Source organism: Meles meles, chromosome 21, assembly GCF_922984935.1.
Source record: "Meles meles chromosome 21, mMelMel3.1 paternal haplotype, whole genome shotgun sequence".
In the NCBI taxonomy this organism is placed as follows: Eukaryota; Metazoa; Chordata; class Mammalia; order Carnivora; family Mustelidae; genus Meles; species Meles meles.
Window position 1 is genome coordinate 31,666,318 of NC_060086.1, and position 25,168 is coordinate 31,691,485.

At 47.8% G+C, this 25,168-nt stretch overlaps 2 protein-coding genes across 4 annotated transcripts in view; one reads left to right on the forward strand and one right to left on the reverse strand.

Moving 5' to 3' along the window:
• LOC123933727 (nodal modulator 1) overlaps positions 1-19,803 on the reverse strand; it is a 55,730-nt gene extending 35,927 nt beyond the window's left edge. Inside the window, exons 1-11 of the mRNA XM_045993208.1 lie at positions 19,574-19,803; positions 16,891-16,980; positions 15,127-15,172; positions 12,501-12,601; positions 11,247-11,353; positions 8,974-9,046; positions 7,070-7,222; positions 6,380-6,517; positions 5,979-6,068; positions 3,170-3,275; positions 2,613-2,763 (exon numbers count right to left, since the gene is read on the reverse strand). Coding sequence (XP_045849164.1) covers positions 2,613-2,763; positions 3,170-3,275; positions 5,979-6,068; positions 6,380-6,517; positions 7,070-7,222; positions 8,974-9,046; positions 11,247-11,353; positions 12,501-12,601; positions 15,127-15,172; positions 16,891-16,980; positions 19,574-19,738 — 1,220 coding nt within the window. The 5' untranslated portion in view covers positions 19,739-19,803. The remainder of the gene's footprint in view (positions 1-2,612; positions 2,764-3,169; positions 3,276-5,978; positions 6,069-6,379; positions 6,518-7,069; positions 7,223-8,973; positions 9,047-11,246; positions 11,354-12,500; positions 12,602-15,126; positions 15,173-16,890; positions 16,981-19,573) is intronic.
• A 2,818-nt stretch (positions 19,804-22,621) lies between these two features.
• Positions 22,622-25,168, forward strand: part of ABCC6 (ATP binding cassette subfamily C member 6) — a 46,192-nt gene continuing 43,645 nt past the window's right edge. For 2 of the 3 annotated variants that reach the window (XM_045993422.1, XM_045993423.1), the window contains exons 1-2: positions 22,622-22,750; positions 23,829-24,011. In XM_045993422.1, coding sequence (XP_045849378.1) covers positions 22,715-22,750; positions 23,829-24,011 — 219 coding nt within the window. In that variant the 5' untranslated portion in view covers positions 22,622-22,714. Of the gene's footprint in view, positions 22,751-23,031; positions 23,115-23,828; positions 24,012-25,168 lie in introns of all 3 variants that reach the window. The other variant, XM_045993424.1, reaches the window with a different exon arrangement.

Here is a 25,168-nt window from a genome sequence, read left to right on the forward strand (position 1 = left end):
GTTTGTTCCAAGCTGAACTTCTCTCTTCTCTAATATTTTAACAGTCCGGCCTGTCTGAGCTCATACTCTCAAAGAGAAGTGTCCAGTTACCCCAACCTGGAATGTATGCTGGTTTTAGTTTAAAAAATAAACTGAAAAGCTGGTAGGTCAGTGTTTTTTTCTGCTGAATCCCTTAAAAAGTGATTTGTGTCAACAAACTCCTTCATCGGGGTTTAATACATTTATGGATAGGAATTCATTAGTTCTGGTGCATTACGAGATTACTCTCTTCTCATAATCATATGGACAGAAGTCAAAGCATTTCCTTCTCAGACAAATTGGGATTTTTTTTTTTTTAGGTAAGAAATATGAATGAATTAAAAGGCAAATGCGCTATGTTGGCCCAAAAGGGAAATGAACTTTCCCAAAGATGCTCGACGAGTATGGTTCTTCTTTCTTTGACCCAAATATTCCACTTCGAGGAAAGAAATGAATACACACAGCTCCCCATGTCCACGAACAGCACCTCCTCCACATACACAGTTACTCAAATAAGAAATCGGGGACCCCAGCAGCACAGGGCCTACTGACTCCCTCCCCACGTCCCCTGCCAAACACATCTATTTCTCTCATCCACCCCTGCTGCACCCTGGTCCCACCACCACTACGTCTCTTCCAAACAACTGTCACAACCTTGCCTCGAGTCCCTCCACTCACACCCTGGCCTCCCTGCAATCTCTTCCCCACACAGCAGCCACGGGAGGAAAAAAAAAAACCAAAAACTGTTGTTTTGAAAACACCCTGATGCCTATCGCTCCTTTGCTGCCATTCCATTTGGGGGGAAAAGGTCACCTCCACAACCCGACTGCGGGTTCTCCAACCTCACCAGCTCCTCCAGCCACGCTGGCCGCCTTCCAGAAAGCACCTCTCCCTCCCCTTGAGGCCTTGGAACATGCTGTTCCTGCTGCCTGGGAAATGCCTCACTTAGCTAACTATGAGTCCCTTTGGCTCAGAGACCCAGTGAGGGTCATCCCAGGGCCCTGGCCCTCTTCCCTGCACACTTACCAGAATTCACCATCACGAGTTACTCAGCCTAAGTCTGTCTCCCCAGGAAGACAAAAGCCCCGTCTCTGTCATGCTAGTTGGGTTCACTGCTACACACCCAGCCTCTGTGACGGTGCCTCACCCCATGGAGTTGTTCAAAAAGGTTTATGAAGGAAAAGGAGGCAGGGAGTAAATCCAAAACGGTTTTCTGAGCCCCATCACAACAGAGACAAAGTACTGGGTTCCACCAGCGTACTTCCTAATCACCAAGTTGTCGCAGAATCCTTGACCCACCTGTCTACAGAAAACATCACCAATGCCTCCTCAATCACCAAGCCGACAGTGTGCTTTCAGGACTCAGCTCCTGGGCCTCCTGGACAGTCAGGCACAACTTTGTACCTAAAACCCACTGCCTGGATCCTCCCAAGGCCAGCCCTCAAACCCTGGCATTTTTGGCCTGCTGTTCTAATTCTAACTTCCGACACCTCTAAGGTTCGGGCTGCCTGGCAGCTGGGGCTCAATCTGTCCAGGCATCTGTCGAAGAGCGCCACCTAGTGGTCCAGCCGAACCCTAGGCTCCTCTCCCCGCCCGCAGCTGGGGCTCCGCAGCCACCCTGCTTCTCCAACTGGGAACCCCTAAATACTTCTCAAACCCGCCCCTGATTTCCCCATCAAGCAAGCCCTCAATAAGTCTGTTTTCATGCCCCTTGTGTCCCAGTCTTGTCCCCTTCAGAGTCATCCCCCGCCACGGCTGCCAGGGAGCCTCTCTGCAAATAAAAATCTAACCAAGTCACCTCCAGGCTCCAAATGGATCACTGGCCCCCTGACTCCTGGGGGAGAAAGCCCCATTCTTCCAATGGGGTGCGGGAAAAGACCCTCTGAGACCTGGCCCTCCAGCCCTGTCACATTCCTTGGCCTGCCCCACGACACTGAGTCGTATGCCGCTGTCCACAGACACCATGCTGCTCTAGGTTGAGTTCCTTTGCTCACACTGCCTCTCCCCAGGGAGGCCCCACCCCGCTCCATTCAAGTTAGAGTTCAGTGAGCTCCCGGGGCCCTCTCGGAGAGAGATGGCGGCAAGCCCATGCTACAGGGTACGTAACACGTAGGAGCTGAGATCCAGCGATGAGGCCTGGTTTCCCTGCACCACACAGTACCCCTGTAGGAGAAAACTACATAAACTCAACCACTGGATGTCCCCCCCGTCCTCACAGTCAATGGAGCAGAGCAGGAAGAGCTGCCGCAGTGACCAGATACAACCGACGACAAACTGTCCCTCAAGCAACTATACTATCTGCGAAAGTCCTCAAGAGTTAAGTCACGGAAGGTCTTACCAACGGGAGGTCAGACAAGAGCTCTTCTTCTTAGACCCCTGTTAACTTTGAAGCAAGACCATGTTCCCCAAGCAGCCACATGCACCTTCCGTTTCTAAGACTTGGCAACCATCTTTCTCAGGGGGCCAGCCTGACTTTCTCACAGGTGTCTAAAAGCTGATGTGGATCCTCAGCAGAAAGACACAGTCAGACTGAAGGTAATTTTCTCCCCCAGCGTCCACACTGGCACCTCCACACCCAGACACGATCCCCTCACCCTGTCGCAATGATGTCAGCCAGCTGTGGCGTGTTCGGTGCGATTTTGATGGTGACAGTTTCAAAGTAGAGGTGTTCTTTCTGAGCGTGGATAGTGTATGTCCCAGTTGTGATGTTCTCCAGGCGGAAAGAGCCATCAGCTTTTGTTCTGACTGCAAAACGGAGAGAGAGAGGCAAACGGAAGATGAGCCAAACACAACTGTACAACCCCTCCATCGACACAAGAATACTTGAGACAAAAAGCCAGCATATTTTCAGTCAGGAAGGCCGTTTCCTTCTGGGCACCTGGGTGGCTCAGCTGGTCAGGCAACTGCCTTCAGCTCAGGTCACGATCCCACAGTCCTGGGCTCAATATTGAGTCCCATACTGGGCTCCCCCTGATCTTTGGGGAGCCTGCTTCTCCTTTTCCCTCTCCCTGCTACTCCCCCTGCTTGTGCACTCTCTCTCTCTCTCCATCAAGTAAGTATATAAAATTAAAAAAAAAAAAAGACTGTCTCCTTTCCATTTCTTTCCGTGATCAAGTGGGAAAGAGTTTCGGGGGTTAATGTGGCTGCCGACCTTTGATCTGGTTATTCAGAGTGACAACTGCCTCGGGGACACCTTCTCCTTCGGGTCCATTCAAGACCCTCCCGGTGACGGAGAATCCCATGACATGGAACACGGGCTGGAAGATGAAGAACAGGAAGAAAGTTCACACGTGCCCGAGCATCAAAGCCTTCCTTATTCACGCACGCCGCTGCCCTGCACGACCGCCCCCTCTGGAGCCCCGCAGGCCAGCCATACCCCCTCCCAGCTCCCCCAATCCCCCCAGGTCACGCTGCTCCCACACCACTGCACTCCCCCCAGGGCTCTGTCTGTGTTTTTCTCCTCTCAACACATACGTGTTTGTCAAATCACTGAATAAAAAAGACCTACAGGCTTACTCCCCAGTTAAAGATCACAGAGTCAAACTTGAAAGGGCCGCCCCACCACCCTTGTTCCCATCCTGCCTCCTCCCCTCCAGATGCCCCATTCCGGTGAACCATACCACCCTCCTGTCTCCCGACCGCAAACCACACCGTCACCTGGGACCCCTACCCACACTCCAACCTCAATCCATCCTATGCCTCCCACCCCACCCCTGCAAGGTACCCCATCTGCTGCCACCACAACCCAAATTCGAGTCCTTGTTCACTCCACCTAGGCCACCTTCCTCACTCACCATGGTGCTCTGGGCTTGGTTTACCCGTGTCTGTGCCCCCACTCGTGAGCGCCATGGCTCTGCTCTATCCAGGGCCGCTCTGGTCCAGCCACCCTGATCTCTGGGTCCCCAAGGTGACCACATACGTGGGCCACAGGCACTGCTCCCATGGGCCTTTTACACCAGCTGCCCTCTTGGCTTAGAGAGTTCTCTCCCACATATGGAGAAGTCTGGGGAGGGGGCTGCTCCTTCTCATCACTCAGGCTTCAGCTCAAACCATCGCCACCTCCGAGAGGCCTTCCCTGACCATCCATCCCATCTCAGGGACCCCTGTCACTGCCTCCCATCCCAGCCTCTCAGTTTCTATCACACTAGCCTCTTTTATTAGCTTCATTAAACTTTTACCAATACCGGAAATGTCCTTGTTTGATTTATTGTTCGTCTACCTCCTATTAGAATGTAGGTTCCATGAACATAGTGACCTTTCATGTCTTAATCAGCTGGGACACAGTAGGCACTGAACAAATCACTCATGAATGAATGAATGAATGAATGAATGCATGGATGCATGCACACATACAAAAGCATTTGAGAGAACTTCTTCAAAATTAAATGGGTTTTTAAAAATCCAGGTAGCCCTTCTTGATCCGTCTACAAAGACATGGTTTATCCATGTACTGATTCCTCTCTCCGGTCAACGACTACTGTGAGCAGACACCTACTCCATGCCAGGCACTAAGTCACGTCAGAAATACGTGAAGAATGAGGCATTCCCGATGCACCTGACCTCATGCCGCTTACACGCTGCTGCCTGAAATTTCATTCATGTCTCTGCTGAGAAACTGGTGTTTGGTTGAGATCTGGGAATGACCCCCGTGGCTCCCTTGCCCCCATCCTTCCGTGCAAGCCCCCTGAAGCAAGGACACCTTCTCACCCCCACCCACTTCCAATGTGCACAAAACCATCAAGCACTTTACAGAACCCTAAAAAAGCCATGAGAACCCCACTGAGTGTGTGACCTAAAAGCCTGCTCCTACCCAATGCAGCTACTTCAACACAGTACTTTCAAATGCAACAGTAAAAGAAAGCGATTAAAATCTAATTTTTTTCAGTATTAACTGTAACACTGGGGGGTCCATTTATGAAAGACGTATTTTCTTTGGGGGATTTGCTCTATCTGGCAAATTTTCTACAGTAACCATTATCTACTCCTGTAATTAAAGATATAAATGCGATGGAAAACACACTTGCCATCTCATTCTAGGATCTAGGGAGTTCGTCAGGCCATGCATCTCTCCAACCATCACCTCACCCCTCTCTCCCCCTCCCTTGCAGACCGAGCTCTCAGCTCTCCTTGGTTTCCGGCCACAGCCTCCTAACTGGTCCCTCGCTCACACCTTGCCCCTGCCAACCTCTTCCCAACATGGCACACAAAGGCTCACACATCCCCCCCTCAGAACTGCACATAGAGTGGCCCATCAGGTCCTGTACAATCTGCCCCATCATCTCTCCCTGCCTCACTCCCTTCATGCCAGCCAGTCTGGCCTCCTTGGGGTCCCCCACGCCCTCTAGGCACACTCCGGCCCCAGGATCTTTGCACCTATCACTCCCTCCGTCTTAAACACTCTTCCCACAGATGGCAGTGCGGCACCTCGCCCCCCCCCCCCCCCCCCAGCAGCTGGTTGCTCACACGTCACCTTCCCGGCAAGGAGCTCCCGAGAGCACCCAGGAAGACTGCAGCCTGTCTCCACTGGGAAGTGTGTCACCTCCTTCCTCGTTTGTTTTTCTACAGAATGCCTTCTAATACACCTCGTTCACCTATTTATAAGCCTATTGTCTCTTTCTGCCCTAGAACACCAGAAAAAAACAGAAATTTGTGCCTTTCTGGGTCCCCACTACCCACCCACCCCTGGAACGGTACCTCATGTCTGAGACTGGCACTCAATAAACACCGTTCACCGAACAAAGCAGCTGTTACTGGGGCTCCACCTTCTCCACGTGGAGAAATTACATGAGAGTGGATCCCGGCTAAACCGGAACATAGCACAAGACTGTGGTTTTCTCCAACAGCCCAGCCCTTCTAGATAAAACATTAGCTGTCTTCTTCTCAAACATGTTTGCGATACCGGTGCCCAAGGATGGGAAACTCACACACACCTGTCCCTCCAGAAGGCAGGGAGGTCTTACCTCAATTTTCAGGCTGTCGTGTTCCACCGTAAAGTCACGTCTGGAAGGAGCGACGTCAAAGGTAATCCTCTCCCCTCTATAGAAGGGAATCTAAAAGGAAGGGTCCGTCCGTTACTCAGAGCTCACAATATGGTTCAATAGTAATAATCGACCCAGCAGGCCACAAACGACAAGGGGTTCGAGGCGAGCCCAGAGAAACTATTAATCGTAACTGCGGCTGATCGTAAAAGAGGAAGGCCCAAACTTTTTGCAGCCACTACTGAAGGGTCAGTCTCATCCTAAAGAACCACACTGAAAATGGTCGCAGGGCCATCATTTATTCCTCTTAATGCTCAAATGGCTTCGACTCTTGCTGTGTCTTAAGAGTCTGAAACATACAGAGAACCCCAATCTCCACTCACCACAGTATAGTCCCCACTTGGCAAGGAATAGAAGGAGAATGAGCCATCTTCTTTGGAGACCGCGTAGCACAAATACACCAGGCTCTCATCTTGGGGCTGGAAGCCAGGCACTGGTGAGATGTTGCAGCCCAGGACATCCTATGCCAAGGGCGGAAAAAAGAAAAGGACGTCCTTTTTCATTCGTATGTTCTGATTACTATCAAACAGCCACTCTATAGGAAAATTCTTACAAGTTTTACATGACAAAATACATATTTCTGAACAGGGCATAGTAGTGGAGATAAAACAAATGAAAACTTCTACACTCAAGTTTGAGAAGTTAAAAACTGGCACAGACTTCTTGGGGAAAAAAAAAATGATGTCATTGTCCTTCCCTACAACGGGTCGCCATTCTGCAGACAAGAAAATGGAACTCAGGAAGGGCAAGCGGCTGGCCCACTCAGTGAGCAAGAGGCAGAGCTAGCATCTGTTTGCATCTGGGTCTGACTGGGTCTGACTGGACTGACCACAGTCCAGTCGCACCACAGACATCCAATTCCTTGTGAGTCAACCAAGAAACACAACGCTCTTCAACGTCGAGACGAGACGTCCCCCCAACTGGTGTTTCAACAGTACGTTCTTAGTCGGCAAGCACCCTTCTCCCCAACCCCCACCCCCCATCTTGTCTGTTCTCCACTGTTCTTTACTTACCTCTTTGGAAACCACAGAGGAGAAGAGAAGAAACTTCACCCCTTTCATGGGCTCCCCGTCGCTGCGGACAGAGCCAGACACGTTGTAGCCGGCCACTATGAGGGGACTGGCGGCGTTGGCATTGGAGTTGGTTACCCGCACGGTGGTGCTCGCCTACAGAAGAAGCGGACTTTACCTTCCCAAACAACACACCCTCACAGAGTGTTTAACAACCACGAAGATGTGCTTCAGTTAAAATATGAACACAGAAAACTGGGAACGTAGTATGATCACAGCCACGTGTTTGCGAGCCACATGAACTGAAAGGAAATGTGGCAAAATGTCAACCACCAGGATGACTTCCTTTGCACGGCTGACATTTTACCTCTTTTACACTTTTCCACCTTCCAAATTTTCTACCTGTGTTACCACTCCTTGACGCTGTTTGATCTGTTGCGATTTTTGCTTTTTTCCATGTTTAACAGTGTGTATGCATGGAATTTTAAAGCTGTCAAAGCACCGTTTACAGAGAAGAAAGTGCACACAGTCTAGGGCACGGTGCATGCTCTTCGCAAACCGAACACGGCCTGTAACCAGCACCCAGAAGCCCCCTCACACTCATTTCCAGGTGCCAGCTGCCCAGGGCAAGCCTCACCCTTCCAACAGCATGCCCCACTTGGAAATCTTATATTATATAATCTTATATTAATAGACTCAAATCCCCTCACCCATATAATTAACAATATAAGCCTTAAAATTTCTTTGAATTGTAATGTATAAGCCATGAGTTTTAAATAAAACATTTTTAACCCCCTGAATACCCGCAGTTATGAACAGTACACAGTTAAGTCGATGTATGGAACCGTCCCATCAATTACAAATGCTTAAAACCTATCGAGGAAAAACTGAAATAACAAGTCTAATAGTTCCTTAGCAAGAAGGAAACACAGCCTCAAAACTAACATACCAGTTAATGTCTCAGAATGTCCTTTAAACCTTATCTCAATTTGTTTTCTTGTAGTGATTACAAATCCTCACCGGGTCTGTTTTTTCCTTTTTTTTTGATCTTTTATCATAAACTATTTCCGTCCAACACTACTCTGAAGAACACCTGTACACACTCAAACGAGCTAAAGAAAGAAAAGCAGAAGTGCCACTCGGCAGCCTTGTGTACCTCAACCTCCCTTCCTGCCTCCCTCTGTAGATGTCAGTTTCATAATGAATACGGTGTTCGCCACTCCCATGCATGCCCTCATACTTTTTTCTACACAGGACTCTGTAAGTGCAAGTACCCTGAGTGTTTTTTAATTACTATAGAAACATTGTGTCTCTCTACCTTTGACAACTTGCTTTTTTCCCTCAATGTATATGTTTTTAAATGTACTCCTACCGATCTGTGTAGCTCTGGTTCACTCATTCTTGCTGTCCTACAGGCTTCTGTGTGACGAAACCCCACTCTGCTCTCCACCTAATGGGCATTTAGGTTGTTTGCGATATTTTGTTCGTACAAACAAAACTGCCGTGGACATTCCTTCACCTTCTCCTTAGGCGCACGTACAACTGTTTCTAGAATGTTAAGTATATTTATAGGTTGCTGTTTTAGACTGGAAAAAGAACAACAAATAAATCTCATCGGGTCCTTCTGGTGTTGATTCAGCTTAAAATAGCTACAGTTAATAACAGACCTATTTCACAGCAGGAAGACAATATTGTCACCTAAAACCAAAAACAACAGAAGGAACATCTGCTACAGTGAGTTTTATCTTATAAATACCAGTGAACCAATCAGCAGCACTGTCTTTTTCTCATCTACTTCCAGAGAAACCATAAACCCATTTCATTTCACATCCTGAATGGGACCCCCTATGCTTGTCCCCAAACCCGAACACTGTCGGCCCAGCCGTCGACACAACTGAAACACTCACCTCTTTCAAAGCCCAGGTTGGATGAGTTGCAAGAATTTCATAATCTCCAGGAAGAACTTTAAAAAATGCAAACCTAAGAAATACAAAATACCAATTAACTTTCTCTCAACAGCCTGAGTGTTCTAATTTATGGCTAATATTGGAAGCATTAGAAAATAAGGTCTGGATTATCACCAACTTGCCATTAGCTGGTTAAAGGAACATAAACAAAATTCAGTCCTTCACTGTACACATCCACATCGGAGAGCACTTACTGAGTACCTACTGTGTACAAGAACAGGTGTGTTCCATGCACTGACAGGAAGGAGGCTTTACGTTTCCCTCAACCCAAAGGATTTCTGACTTTAAAAACCAGTCACCATGGTTCAGCAGGGATTAGTCATATAACATTCAAGTGCGTTTTGGCAGAGGTGATAGGCACGAACAGGCAAAGAGAAGGGAAGGAAGTATGCAGAGGACCAGAGATGGGAAGGGAAGCGTCCTATGTGAAGAAGAGAGAACAGAGCTGACAGCCCGAGGTCTGTGCTAACGCAAGACGCTGCTAATGGTGTGGGCAGGGCAAAAGATAACAAGCTTTGAAACCTGTGCAGAAGAGATGAAATCTTTTACCAGAAACAAATATAGTGTGAGCCATCCTGGGCTCTTGCACAAACTATGATGACCAAACCAGACTCCAATGAAGACTGGTTAAATAACTATGGGCAAATCAAGACCAGAATGACAGGAGCTAAGGCTGGAAACACTGGCGCCAGGATTCTCATACACTTAACCCTTCAAATGTGCAAGCACCGGATGACGAGCGGGCTAATTCTAGTGAAATGGACACCAAAAAATCCATCTAATTTCTTCTTCTGTGGTGTTATCATATAAAAGTATTATCATATAAAAGTATCATAACTGGACACGGCTTGGAAATCACTTTGCTACAGTAAAATTGAAACTACTATGGGATTTTGGCCTTCGTGCATGTTATGATCATTGTTTTAGTCTGTGCCGATGAAGGAGATTCAACAAGTTCAAGTTCCTTTGCCCAGTGAGGTCAACAGCAAACTGCTGCTAGCCTAGAGAAAATGGAAGCCCCATGTTCCTCCTGCAGGCATCCATTAACTAAATGTTATCCCCACACTGAAAAGGAATTTCAACAGTCCTCATTGAAAAACTGGATAGCTTACTGACAGACTCATTATAAACTTCTAATTTGCAGCTAAGTCAGCTTTGTATATTGAAGGAGTAATGATCTGAATGCTTTCAAAATTATCAGTTGGAACTACTCTGAATTAATCTTGGCACATCTGTTAACACTTACAACTCAACGATATAAATCCATTAAATAAATACTTTAAATCTGACTCAACAAGGTTAATTAAATAGTTGTCAGTTCCTGCTACAAAATAATTTTGATGTAATAGTGATAATATGATTTTGAAAAATCACAACTGAGGGGTTCCTGGATGGCTCAGTTTGTTAAGTGGCTGACTTTTGATTTTGGCTCAGGTCATGATCTCAGGGTTGTGAGATCGAGTCCTGCATTGGGCTCTGCGCTGGGCATGGAACCCACTTGGGATTCTCTCTCCCTCTGCCCCTCCCCTCCCGCACGCATGTGGGAAATTTTTTAAATTCTAAATTTTAAAATTAAAAAAATCATAATTGAGCAAATCTATATTGAGCTAACACTATTGAGCACATATTCTGTGCTAGGCAGTTTGAAATAACGTTAATTTAATCTTCCTATTAACCTTAGGGGGTGGGTTCCACCATCATCATCATTTTTAAAAACCAAAACTGAGGCCCAAAGGTGTTAAGTAATTTGCCCCAGGTCAAACCCGATTAAGTGGGGGAACCAGGATTCAAACCCAGGTTTTCAGGTTCCAGAGCCAGGCCCAACTGTTACATGTGGGCCTACTATGTGCCAAGCCCTGCAGTAAGTGCTGTACAGACATTAACTCAGATGACTTCCATTTTACAGATGAACAGCCTGAGGCAGTGAAAGCCATGAACTTGGCTGTAGTTAAGAGGCGAAACAAGGGGGCGCCTGGGTGGCTCAGTGGGTTAAGCCACTGCCTTCGGTTCAGGTCATGATCTCGGGGTCCTGGGATCGAGTCCTGCATTGGGCTCTCTGCTCAGCAGGGAGCCTGCTCCCCCCACTCTATCTCTGCCTGTCTCTCTCTAAAAAAAAAGGCGAAACAAGGATTTGAACGCAGGTCTCCCAGGCCCGGTCACTGGCTCCTTCCCTCCCCTGAGCTGTGAGGGAACATGACACCGGCAAGACTCACTTTCCACCAGGCTGTGTCACCGTGGACTGGATCTTTGCTTCAGTCCCCGTGTTTCTCAGGGACACCTGAACTCCTGCAGGGCCCAGGGGCTGCCCTTTGCTGAGAACCTGCCAAGGAGAAGGAGGTCAGGACCCAAACGGGCAGCGAAGTTCTCCTCTTAGCAGTACTGTCCATCCCGTTCATGCTCCCTACATGGAGCTTGTACCCTTCTTTGGGTCAAGACTCCTTTGCAAAGAGTAGACAGATTATGGATACCTTTCCCGGGGACTGCTGAGGGGCTGAGTGACAGAATAACACTTCGTTTCACCAAATCTAGGACACTAATAGCTAAAGATGCACCATTATTTTATAAGTGACAGAGAAAGAAAAATAACCCACGATCCTCTTCACTAGCAAGCAACTCACACATCAAGGCAGGATCACCTTGCCTCTCCAAGAATGGGCACCTCACTCTCAGTGTAGAGGCAGAGGAGAAATGAACCGCCATGAAGAAAAGGACAGCAAGGCAATTTACACACGTCAACCCTGGTGCCAGATGGAGGGAGGAACAATAACTCCCCTGAGAATCTGAACTTGGAGCTGCCATTCACACGGGTTAGCCCTCTACATTCACAGCATCAAGGGGGCCCAAAAAACTCTCAGACAATCTAGTTTACTGCAACAGCTCCTGGGGGAGTGGTGGAAGCAAATGCAAACCCTACTTGCAAGAGGCCGGCTTCATCCCCCCACAGTGATTACAAGTTGCCCCGAGTCCTGGGGCATGTGCTCAGGACTGCACCCCTATACAAGGCCATCCTTGGCAGTTAGCCACCCAGCCTTCACAGGGCATGACAAGTAACCTAGATCTGACCCCAAGAAACACCCACTGCCTTTTACACAAAATTTTACCCCTTCTCAGACCCCCTTGAAGCTTATCTATATATGATCCCTTGTGGGCTCAGAGCCCCATGCTAAAAGAGTCTTACTTTTTTAAAGGCAGGAGAAGACTCAGTACATAATACAGAGAAAATATTAAAAATATCAATGTTCTTGGGGCGCCTGGGTGGCTCAGTGGGTTAAGCGGCTGCCTTCGGCTTAAGTCATGATCCCAGAGTCCTGGGATTGAGCCCCACGTCGGGCTCTCTGCTAGGAGGTGACCCTGTTTCTCCCTCTCTCTCTGCCTGCCTCTCTGCCTATTTGTGTTCTGTCAAATAAATAAATAAAATCTTTAAAAATAAACAAACAAAAACAAAAAACAATGTTCTGAAGCCAAACCTTCCCGTTCACAGAGAACCCCGTGAACACAAAGTTGATGTCCCCGCCCTTTGTGCAGATGTCATTGACACCATCCACGTAGAGCTCCACGTTCGTCGGCTCTGAGAAATGACAGTGGGAGGGGAGGGAACAGGGGACAAGACACAAGAGCCAGTTTAGTTCTGAGACAAGGTGAACCTGTGTAGGCAAAACACCTTTTCTTGGTTAACTTTCATTTTCTTTATTTTGAGCACTTAGCACACCCGCGTGATTTAAAATCCAAAGGTGCGCAGGGAAATCTCCCTCTCACCTCCTCCCCTGGACACCCAGACTCCTGTCCCAGAATGAAACAGGGTGTGGAGGATAATATGCTTTTATAACAGTCTTGTAGCTGAGCTGTAGCTCAGAGTCCCACTGAAAATGCAATAAGCACCAAACTGTTTTATTTATTGGATGCTTATGCTCCTCACAGCTACTTTAACAGGTTGGTAATGACATTTACAATGGACTGATGATCAAACTGACACATGGAAAGGTTACAAAACGATACCCCCCCTCCAAGTCGCAGAGCTTGTGAATGACAGTCCCAATTCAACCTCCAAAGCCTGGCTCCAAATGGCCCCCCCGACCAAATGCAGGAGCTCAGCCACATTAAACCAGGACCACAGACTCTAATGCCCACAGGAACCAAGTAGGGGGACAGGCCACATGGGGACTATGGTGAATGGGAAAGGGGACACCACCGCTCAGCTTTTGCCAAATACCAACCTTTTGAAGAAAAAACAGACATCTGGACTTCATGTGCCATCTCCTGGTTTTTAATATTAGCAACTAATTCACTTTGTCTAAAAAAACCTGAAGAGGTCATCATAGTAAGGTTTTTTAAAGGTTAGGAGAAGTATAGAGCGATCAGTAGAGAAAAAAATGGGAAAATCAAGAGAATTTCAGGGAAATGAAGAATTACACACACACACAGGAAGATGCCAATAAAAAAAAAAAAATGCACGTAAGACCTGAGCAGATACCTCACAAAAGTGGCTATCCAACTGGCCAGTAAATATATTTTAAAAAGCGTTCAATCTCATTGACCATCGAGCAAATGCAAATCATGAGATACCACCACGAGGCTGTGGGGCACCTAGAACCCTTCCACACGGCTGTGAGAGCAGAATCTGCTACATCTGCCTTAGATATTTAAGACTATCTCCTAGAGCCGGGCACCTAAATGCTCTCTTGCCCAGCAATTTCCCTCCTGGGAGAGACCCAAGAGAAATGCAAACACACAAAACCACGTACCGAAAGACAGGAACGAGGAAATTCGCAGGACCACCATCCTTAGTGGCCAGTGTCGAGAAGCCGCCCAAATGGCCATCAAGAGAAGTGGGGAGATCGCTTTATACTCACACAGTGATCGAATGAGCTAACTAAAGCCACACACGTAACACAGATAGATGAATGTCACTGACAATGGTGAGAGAAAGAAACCAGACACGAAAATGTACCCCTTTAGAATCCTAAAGGGAATCAGAATAGACAGAACTCATCCAGAACTTCCGGAGGCAGGGGCAGTGGCCACCTGCGGGGTGGGGCAGAGAGGTTAGGAAGCGCCTGAGATGGGGTCCTATTGGGTACTGGTTCTACCTTGTGATCTGGGTAGAGGTTACATGGGCTCATTCACTTGGGGAACATTCAAGGGATACCCATATGACAAGTACACTTTTCTGAAAATATAATTCAATAAAAAAGCTCCTCAAGAGAAAAAACACTGGCAGGCAGGGAGGGGGCTCAAAGAAAACCCTCCCACAGGCCAGGGATGATCTGCAATCCCCCCTAACAAGCATGCCCTCCCACCCTCCCCCAGCTACAGAATGGGGATCAGGCACATCTACTCTCTTCGGAAACGTCAGCCGTGACGGAGCAGAACTCTCTCTTCTTCCGTCAACCCCATTCGCACATCTCCAGCTCTGCTAAAAGCCAGATACAGCAGGAAAGTTTTGAGCTTTTATTCGTCTGGGTGCAGAATGCTTTCAAGTATTTATTCACTGCTAACTGCATGCCAGTCTTTCCCAGCATCGTAAATACACTGCCCGGTTAATCTTCCAAGTTAGGCTGGGAGGTGGCCACCACCACGCTCCTGACTCCCTAGCAAGAAGGCTGGACACCAACCCAGGAAGAAGTAACTTGTCCAAGGTCACCACAGAACCAGTAATACCCAAGGTCGCCAGACCTGATCTCTTTTGAGAAGCAGATCTGGATTTTCATGTGAAATCTCACAGTGTTTAATATTGCGGCCCTAAAAGGCACCAAGGGGGCTAAGAGACCATCCTGGGACAGGAAAGATGTCCCCGCTCCTGACCCCTAGATCAGTTCTAGAGGTTCTGCTGCCACTTTCTGAATGGAACTACAAAAACAGCTTCCTGAGAGAGGTTTGGGAAAAGACGCCTATTTTATGAAAGACGACAGAAAACCCCAGGGCAGGTCCAAGATAAATCCAATCTACTCTAAAGTAACGAGAAAAGAGGAAAAAAGCCCTGTTCTGCACTAGAAATGAAACCTTAATATTTTAACAGTGTCTGCCAATTTAAATTAATATTCGGCATATAATCTGATCCTGGACAGAGTACATCTGGTTATTTCGTTCACTTACCAAAACTCCACCCTAGGGGAGGCTCAATCTTCAGAATGAAATCTCCCTAAGGGGGGGGGGGGGAGAAAGACAGAAGAATGAAAACTGATGACCTCTCAGCTAGATTAACAGAGTTCAGTGCTTCTGTTTAATCTAGCATTTTTCCACCTGCAATGAAATTCTAAGCACATGTTCCAAGTAGCTGTGGGCTCCCTGATGGCCTTCAGATGCCACGAGCTGAGGCTGGATGCCCCGGAGTGCCCACTCGACCAACCCAATTGGAAGATACCAACCCAATGCCCAAGGAAAAGCTCTAAAGGGACTATATGCAGCCACTCATTGTCTTTTGATACCAGACGGACTACTACTAATGGAGTCTCCTACTAATCCCTATGCCCAAGGCTGCTAGCATCAGCGTGTATCCTTAGAAATGAAAGTCATTTCTTAAAACTGGATGTTTCTCACACACCCTGGTTTCTTGAGGTTGATAGAAAAAAAATTTTAAAAAATTAAAAAAAACAAAAAAACAAACATTTTAAGACCTACCTCTAGAAGTCAGTCCTATGTATTGTGCCTAAAGATGTACGTTCAAGAATATTTACTATTGGGGCGCCTGGGTGGCTCAGTGGGTTAAAGCCTCTGCCTTCAGCTCGGGTCATGATCCCAGTGTCCTGGGATCGAGCCCCACATCGGGCTCTCTGCTCAGCAGGGAGCCTGCTTCCTCCTCTCTCTCTGCCTGCCTCTCTGCCTACTTGTGATCTCTGTCTGTCAAATAAATAAATAAAATCTTTAAAAAAAAAAAAAAAGAAAGAATATTTACTGCCGTGGTGTCAGTAGTAATTTTTTTTAATTGGGAAAAGCCTCTACGCCTACCAACAGAGAAGTGGTTACAGTTTTGATTTGATTCTGACATGCTGTGCAGCCATTAATAAGAAGGTAATCCATACATGCTGATGTCGAAAGCTTATCAAGATGATCTCATAGGGAAAAAAATCAAAGTGCAGAATAATTCCTATTGTTTAATTCCATCTGACATAAAAAAACAAAATCAAAAGTATGTGGGCTTATCGATTATTTCTGCAACATGCTTATAAATCTGTGTTTCCAAATAAAGAGCTGAGATGGAGAGAAGACACTGCGGGGGAGGGGGTCAGGGGACCAGGGGGGAATGCAAGCAGGTGGGCACGGATACATATCTTTGCAGACGTGCACATATGTGTGCGTGTTTCTAACACAAAGAAAGCAGTCTTTTGGGATACACACCAAACTTTTATCAGTCGTTATCACTACAGAGGGATGAGAAATTGGGGGTAAAGGTTAAATCTACTTCATATACTTCTAAGGACCTTGTTTTGTTGGTTCCCACAAAGCTCATAAATTCATATATCACTTGTGTCATTTTTTTAAAGAATATTTTAAGCTGCTTGCAAACGTAACTCTACTAACTCAGAGTTTCTCAAGGTTAGCTCTGCTGACATCTGGTCTGTCCTCGCACCCTGACAGGTAGCCCAGCTTCATTTCTGGCCTCTACTCACCAGATACTATGGCAATCCCCCAACCAAAGATGTCTCTAGGCATTGCCAAGTGTCCCTGAGATCCGCTGTATTCAAACCAGTTTATAAATTGTCTCCCTCAAAATTCGGCCAGAATTGTCAAAGTCCACTTGTAACTTATAAAAGAGACCAGCGTTTGCTCATGTGGTGTATCAAGGCTGTCTGGTTAGTGCAGTCCTGTGGGCCACACTAACTCCTTCCCATCATAAACGATTACAGAAGTCTCTCTTACCTTATCATACAAGGGGATCATAAAGTAGCCATTATTAGGGGCACAGTCTGTCTGGTATTTCAAAGTCCCATGCTTCGTATACAGCTTTATCTAGAAAACAAGGAAAGAAGAGAAGTCATAAGAGAATTAGCTACGTATATTACACCAAATGCACTTAGTACTTAGTATACATTTACTGAGGACCTATCTCGTGCCGCTATTAACACCAGGTATTAGAAACAGAGAGAAAGACAAAGTATCCTCAAAATACTGTGATCAGACACTGTTCTGGCTGGAAACCAACTAAAGACTACCCCCCAAAGTTGTATTTTTCAGTTTATGTTTAGTGGCTCTCTCTACGTTGTTCCTACCTATAACAAATTTTCCAATTCACCATTAATAAGGTACTTATTAAAATGCAATCTCCAAGCCCCACTTCTGTTTCTAAACAAGGTCAGGAGTGAGGTCCAAGGATCTGCATTATGAACCCCAAATGATTCCCAATACTTAGAAGTAACGCTCGTAGAAACTTTGAATTTTCTCTTCTATTTTCATTCTTGGGCAAAAACAAATCCCAAGACATTTAGTACATATCTTCTCCAGATCTCTAAAGCTCTTGAATCCCAGGCATTTCCAACACAATCTGTTATCCTTTTAAGATGTTCAAGCATAATAAATAAAATCTTTAAAAAAGAAAAAAAAAAAAAGATGTTCAAGCAAAGTATGGGTCTTCCATGTGACCTTGGGCAAGTCATTTAACCTCCTGAGGTCCAGTTTTTTCAGGAGTAAGAAAAGAACCACTCCCCTTCCTGGTGATTATACAGATTCTATGCCTATTAAGCACCTGGCAGAAAGGAAGACTTAAAAAAAAAAAAAAAAAGAATAGTATTCTTATTATTTTACTATACACCGTGCTGTATTACTATCATTTCTCTCTGCCTTCGCTTTTCTCCCACAGCCCCAGGAAACTACAACCTGCAAAAAGCCTTGCAAGGCACCTTCTGAAACCACCTGTGCCCACACACTGAGAGGCAATCTAGGAGGCAATATGGGCACCCAGCAGAACCTACGGCCCTTGCCACTGCCAGTGGGCAGAGTCACTAAACACCTGACTTAAGATCAAAAACGGCATAGATGCCACAGACAGACAGGTCTTGAAGGTGATAATTACCTTCTTTAGGAAACAGACTTTAGGAAAAATACTGGGCTCTTCCGTTTCTGTTCCAACCCCACCATCCTACGGGAATAAAAACTGGGATCTGGAACAAGGCCAGGTGAAAGACCTAGTGGGGTGTGGAACCAATTTTTGACGAGATTTGCTGAGAATCTCAGCAACCAGATTTGTCTGGCTTAATCCTTCACGGCAGCCCTTCAGCTACCAGAACTGGAGAGGCTCAAGTGTGCTTTCAGTCAGCCTTTGGGATCTTAGGCCCCCCACAGTCCCTTCTCTTTGGAATCTCCTAGCCTCTTCCCTTTTTCTCTTTCAAATCCCCTTCTCCTACCCCACCATCCGTCCCCTCCTAAAACAGAGCCTAGGGCTCTGTTAGGTTCTGTCCCATCTATCCTGACAAGTGACCTTCCTCTTCACAAAAGCTTTTCTGGGTCACAGTCCCACTGGGCTGATAATCATGTACCTGCATGGGGCTTTACAACTTAATAAAAAGACTTCTGCACAAATCTCTAGTGTAATTCCAATAACTACCCAGTAAGGCAATGAGGGCAGCTGAAGACATTCCATTTAGAGAGGAAAAGGGAGTCCCCAAGGGAGGAATGGGGGAAGATTAAAAATACAGATTCCCAGGGGCGCCTGGGTGGCTCAGTGGGTTAAGCCGCTGCCTTCAGCTCAGGTCGTGATCTCGGGGTCCTGGGATCGAGTCCCGCATCAGGCTCTCTGCTCAGCAGGGAGCCTGCTTTCCTCTCTCTCTCTGTGCCTGCCTCTCTCTCTACTAGTGATCTCTCTGTGTTAAATAAATAAAAATAAAAAATAAAAATACAGATTCCCAGCCCCTGAGATGTCAACAGAGATGTACTGGGTCAGGGTCTCTGGGATGAGAATCAAAGCCCTCTAAGAGCACCCCGGGGGCGGGGGGCGTTGAGAAGCAGTGGGTTAGAACCTTTGGCGGCTCCCAGTCGTTGGGCTAGAGAAGACTTTGCAGTCTCCAGGTTCTGGAATGTGGGCTTCAGGAAATCTACGTTTCAGGGGGTCTTGTGTTTTGAGGATCTGGGGTCTGGGTCTTGTTGAGAGTGGATTGTAAGAGATCTGGGGCCTGGATTCTGGGGGCAGTCAGAGCCCTCTATCATCCTGGATGTGGATTCTGGATGTCTGGAGTTTGAGTTCTGAAGAACCTGGTGTCCTGATTTGAGGGATCCTTCGTTGTGAGTGACCTGATAAAAGTTATGAACCACCGACATCGTCACCAAAAATGTCCCTCACACTCCCTGCGCGCACACCTCCAAGCCCCCCGACCCCACTCCGCAGCTGACCCCACGGCAGGAACCTCCACCCCAGCGCGACAGGGAGGGGACGGGGCGGTGGAGAGCCCGCGGAAAGCGGAGCCTTCAAGGAGGAAAGGACTCCTAAAATGTGGAGCAGGTGGCAACCGCCTGGCGGATGAGGCGAGGCCACCGCAGCCCGCACAGGTTGAGCGACTGGCCCACGGTCACACGGCGAGCTCCGGCCCCGGCCGCGGCGTTGGGCGCTCACCTCGATGAGCGAGTAGTTGATCTCCACGTCCGACTTGACGAAGCCCCCACAGCCCACCACGATGTCCTCAGAGCCGCGCGCCGGACCCACGACGCCCAGCAGCAGGACCACAGCAGCGGCCACCGCCACCGGCCCCGGCGGCCCCAAGCCCCCGCACGCCCGCATGGCCCGCTCTCAGCCGCCCGACCCAACGAGGGCCTCCCAGTCCCGCCCCTTGCTCCGCGCGCGGTCCGCAGCTTCCTCCTCTGCCTCCGGCTGACAGCCCAGGCCCCGCCCCCTAGCCGCCGCGCTTGCGCGCTCCGGCCTCAAGCCCACTGCCCCAACAAATTAACTACCGCACAAGCTCAGCAACAAAACGAGATCATTGGTGCCCTCTGGAGGCCTGGAGGACTCAGCGCACCGTCTGGCAGGTGCTGTCGCAAGGTCCCGGAGTACAGGCACAAACTCCAAAGTCGAATTATACTTTGAAAGTCAATATCGCTGAAACTGGAAATGACGAAAGACTGTTGATCGAAGTATACAACAACGTTTCCGAATCTTTTTGGCACATACATTTCGCAGACGATATGTAATCTCAAAACAAAACAAAACACCCGTTAGGAATTTAAGTTGGTGCATTTTCTGGTGATAAATGATCAATACTTTTTAAAAATCAAAATATAGATCACAAGTCATTATGTTTAAAAAAGGGTATTTAAAACTTATTTTAATCTCATCTCTATTAACATTGGTATAAGAACAAATTTGAGGGTTTTCCTCCCATAAGCAAGAGATCCAAGCAGTTAATTTACTTTGCATTGTCTGTGACCTGAAGCATGAGTTGTCAGAAAATAAGTTCAAATCTCAGCATCTGGTGTTTTGTCCCAAGACCGAATGTATACTAAGACGAAAACTGAATTTAACTGTGAGTCACCACATCAAAATAGACAAAAATTGCTTTTCTGACCTGATACTGGAATTCTTCACTTTTGTCCTAAGAAAGAATCAAGCGCTTTATTTTGGTAGTTTTTAAATTTTGTTTCTACATGACCAGGTAAGAGAAAAAATTTCTTCCTGGAATTTGCCATTGTGACTAAAACTTAAGCCATATACAATTATGAATCACGGAGAGTTTAAACTATGCCACGGTCAGAACTTTCATAATGGCTATGATGGAATGATCCACCCACTGAGGATCTCAACTGCACATCTGATTTCAGTTTCTCACTCTGCATTCTCCAAATACAGTGGAATTCCCAACTCTTTGGTTATAAAGAGAAACTAGTTAAATTATTTTATTTATTTGGGTTATTAACTTACTTAGTTATTTCGGGGGGGGGCGCAGAGGGAAAGGAGAGGGAAATGCTCAAGCAGACTCCATGCTCAGCGTGGAGCCCAGTATGAGGCTTAATCTCATGACCCTGAGATCATGACCTGAGCCAAAATCAAGAGTCAGACACTTAATGCTTAACCAACTGAGCCACCCAGGCATTCTTAGGGTTCGTTATTCATAACTACAGTTTAAACAGATGCCCGTTCTCCTCCCTAGCATGAATCCCTGGTTTGTCTTGGCAAATCCTCAGGGGGTTGAAAGCCACCAATTAGGAAATGCTGGCCTTGGGGCACCTGGGTGGCTCAGTTGCTTGGGCGTCTGCCTTTGGCTGGGGTCATGATCCCAGGGTCTTGGGACAGAGCCCCACATGGGGCTTCTCCCTCTCCCTCTTCCATTCCCCTCACCCCTGCTTGTGCTCTCTAGCTCTATCTCTCTGTCAAATAAAGAAGATAAAATCTTTAAAACAAAACAAACAAACAAACAAACAAAAACAAAAAAGGAAGTGCTGGCCTATGGAAACTTCTTACCTTACAGAATAGGAAACCAGCAGGCAGGGGAGGGGTTGTGAAGGGTCTTCTCTAGGGCTCTGCACACATCCTCGCACTGTTCAGAGGACTGGAAAGCAGGCTCTGGGATGCCTGAGTCCTGTTCTTGGCTCACCCAACTGATTTCCTCTGTGTTCTTCCTCACTTCCTGAATGTTCCCCCTCAAATTTCCACTGTTCCCCACAAATTAATCTTTAAACATACAATAAAATAAAGCATTAGGACTGTGGCAATGCCATTTGGGGGCGGGATCACAGAGAGAGAGAGGGCTCAAGCCTCCCCCTAATTTCCACCAGCTTCCACCCAAATCATCTCAAATAAACAGACTAAACTTGTAAATGAAAACAGCGGACCTGCCACCCTCGGCTTCAAAGCTGAGTTTGTCCTTTGTGTCCCTGCTCTTCCAGAAGACCCAGGCAGGAGGACAGCTGAAAGACATACTGACTTGGACCCCAGACCAGGGTTAGGAAACCCCAAAAAGAAAGAGGGAACCCCCCCTGTGGGGGCCATACAGGAGGACAGGGGTGAACACCTGTAGAGAAGGGACAGGGCAGCATGGGGAGTGCAGACCGCCTTGTCTGAAAAAGCTGTCTTTTCATTTCTAGCGCGAAAAGAATGCAATGCTTGTGGCAGAAAGAAAGACATCAGAATAGGAAAGGAAAATGAAGAGAAAATTAGGATTTCCATGATCACTGCTGCCGTGCATTTCCATTTTTCATCTATGTGTGTATGCTGTATTACAATTTCTTTCTTTCTTTCTTTTTTCCCTCTCATTTAGGATGTAGCAACCATCCTTCCACATCCTATTTCTGGTATGGCACTGTGATCGCCTGCTTAGTAGCCTAGGCATGAAATAACACTACTAATGCTAATAATCGCTGGTTCTTACGAGCATTTATTGTGTGCTGCAGCTGTGCTAAACCCTTTACTCGTGATCTGAAACTCTTCCCACCACCCTACAAACAGTGTTCATCCCACTTGTTGCGGGGCTGGAGGGTTTTACGGTATTGCCACTGCACTTTCTGGGGCTCCGGGATCCCCTCCCCCGGTGCCCTCTCGGGCCATCCAAAGCGCCCCCTCCAATCGCCTTCTCCCACCGCTTCACGCCCCACCCCTCCTGCGCTGCGGGACCTTGCCCTGGGCTTGGCAATCCCTGAGCTCAAATCTCAGAAGAGCCTGCCAGTCCCCGCCCCTTCCAGGACCCGGGGCTTGGCCAAGGCGGCTCCCCGGGGCCGACTGGCCGACCGCGGGGCGGACAGACGGACGGGCGCTGGGGAACGCGCGATGGCCGCGTCTGCAGAGCCCTGTGTGGGACAGGATGTAAGTGTCCCCCTCCTGCCCCAGTCTCCGTTTCCGGGCTTGGTAGATCTCTCCGACAGCTCTCTAAGGCGGTGATACTGGGGAGGGGAGAGACCACCAAATTCCCAGCCAAAGGAACAGCAGGGGAGAGCGACCTCTTTAACAGATCCTGCACTCCACCCCCAGACCCCAGCACCGCTCATGGGGCCTCCAGACCTCCCACCTGCCAGCGGGCTTTGACCTCTATTTGTGTAAAAGCTTCTGGACCCCCGCCTCTCTGGCTGGCTTTCTCTTTCAACCAGGTTCCTAGCAAAGGACTCTGGGGAGTGATGTTCAGGGGTGGGAGCAAGAGTCGCCAAATCCTAGGATTTCAGGGGCCCGATAGGTAAGGCAGGATTAATAACTAATGTTTACTGAGGGCTTACTTTGTGCCCAACGTCCTACTATGTGCTTTACTGGTTTTAACCCATTTAATGCAACCCTTAGAGGTAGACTCTCTTCACACGGCCCCTCTTCCTTTTCAGGGAAGGAAACTGAGGCACAGGGAGGTTGAAAGTCCCAGTGTTGGCCAGCAGGGAAATGGGGAGCAGTCAAGAAAGATAACCCGCACCTCTGCTTTCCACCTGGATGACAATCACCCCAGCTTTTTACTTTCTGGGCCTCTGCTTGCTTCTATGCAAAAGCGCAATGATAATCGCCTCTGCTTCTTAGGGTTGATGTTATTAGCATTAAAGGAGTTGAGAATGTCGAGGTACTCCAAAGAGTGCTTGGTCCATTTTCATGTCAATGTTAGGAGTCCAAAAGATTGGAGCGCCGGGGTGCTCAGTTGGTTAAGCGGCTGCCTTGGGCTCAAATCACGATCCCAGGCCCCTGGGATCAAGCCCCAGATCAGGCTCTCTGCTCAGCGGGGAGCCTGCTTCTCTCTCTGCCTCTACCTGTTGCTCTGCCTGCTTGTGGTCTCTCTCTGTGTCAAATACATAAAGAAAATCTTTTTAAAAAAAGGGGGGGGGGAGTCCAAAAGGTTGCCTTGCCCCCTAATCAGGTGAGTTTGGGACCCCTGCATTGTACCATCACAAGGGTGGCCCTGGTGTTCCCTCAGGTCTGGAACGGGACAGAGCCTGAGCCCACTGCTCTCCACCTACTGAACGTGTGCTTCCTGAAAACGGCAGGGGTCTGGGTGCCCCCTATGTACCTGTGGGTTCTTGGCCCCATCTACCTCCTGTACCTCCACCGCCATGGCCAAGGCTACCTCCGGACGTCCCTGCTCTTCAAGGCCAAACTGGTAACTGCTGCCTCTGGGAGCCTGTAAGCAGACAAGTGTTGGGAGGTGGATGGGGGGAGCAGGCTGGAACCGAGCTCAGACCCCCGAAGCGGACATGCCTCCTTTCAAGGAGCATACACAGTGTGGGGATGAGAAGGGGACTTGTTCATCAAACAGAGCAATACTCCAGAGGCTATGGAGGAAAAACTCTGAGGAACAAGATCCGCCCCACATAGATTCTGTGATAATAAAATCCCCATGTCTGCAAACACACACGTCTGGCCCCTCGTGGGTTCCTTGCCCGTTTATGAACACCTGGCATTCCCCCAAACAGTGCGGTATCTCCTTCTGTGATCCACGGGGTGACTTTAGGATTGCGCTAGGATGAACTTTTTAAGTTCTTTGAGAGGCATACGTGGATTTTCATGCTTCTCCACTTGCAGTCCTAAAAGCCAGTTCTTAAAATTGTTACATACTTGTTTTCGCGTGCTACAAAAACACAGGCATTCCGTGTGCAAGCCTTTCTGCTCATCTGTCCCCTTCTCCAAACTTCTACAAGAATGTCCTTCAAAGTTCATTTATCCCCTTAAGACCTTGTTAATTTTTCTCCCATTGCTGACCTACCAAGTGGTTGCACACTCTTCCTTAAAGGGCCAGATAGTATCTATTGGAGGCTTTGAGGGTCACATGGTCTCTGCCCCAACGATTCTGCAGCAGGAAAGCGGCCACAGACAACAGTGAATAAACAGACGTGACTGTGTTTCAAGTAACATTTTATCGATAGTCACTGAAATTTGAATTTCAGATAACTTTCACGTGATATTGTGAGTTTTGTTCACTGATGGAAAAATGTCAAAACCAGGGGCTCCTGGGTGGCCCAGCTGCTTAAGCATCTGACTGTTGATCTCAGCTCAGGTCTTGACCTCAGGGTCATGAGTTCAAGCCCCACGTTGGGCTCCACACTGGGCACGGAGTCTACTTAAAAAAGAAAAGGAAAGAAGGAAACGTGTCGAAACCATTCTTAGCTCACAGGTGATACAAAAACAGCCACCCTATCAAATTCAGCCTGCTGGTAGTCATTGGAGCCCTGCTTTGCACTAACTAAGGTTCTTGCCATAGCTTCTCCAATGTGCCCAGGTTCCGTCTTCTCTCTCGCCTGCGTGCACCGTGTCGCTTTC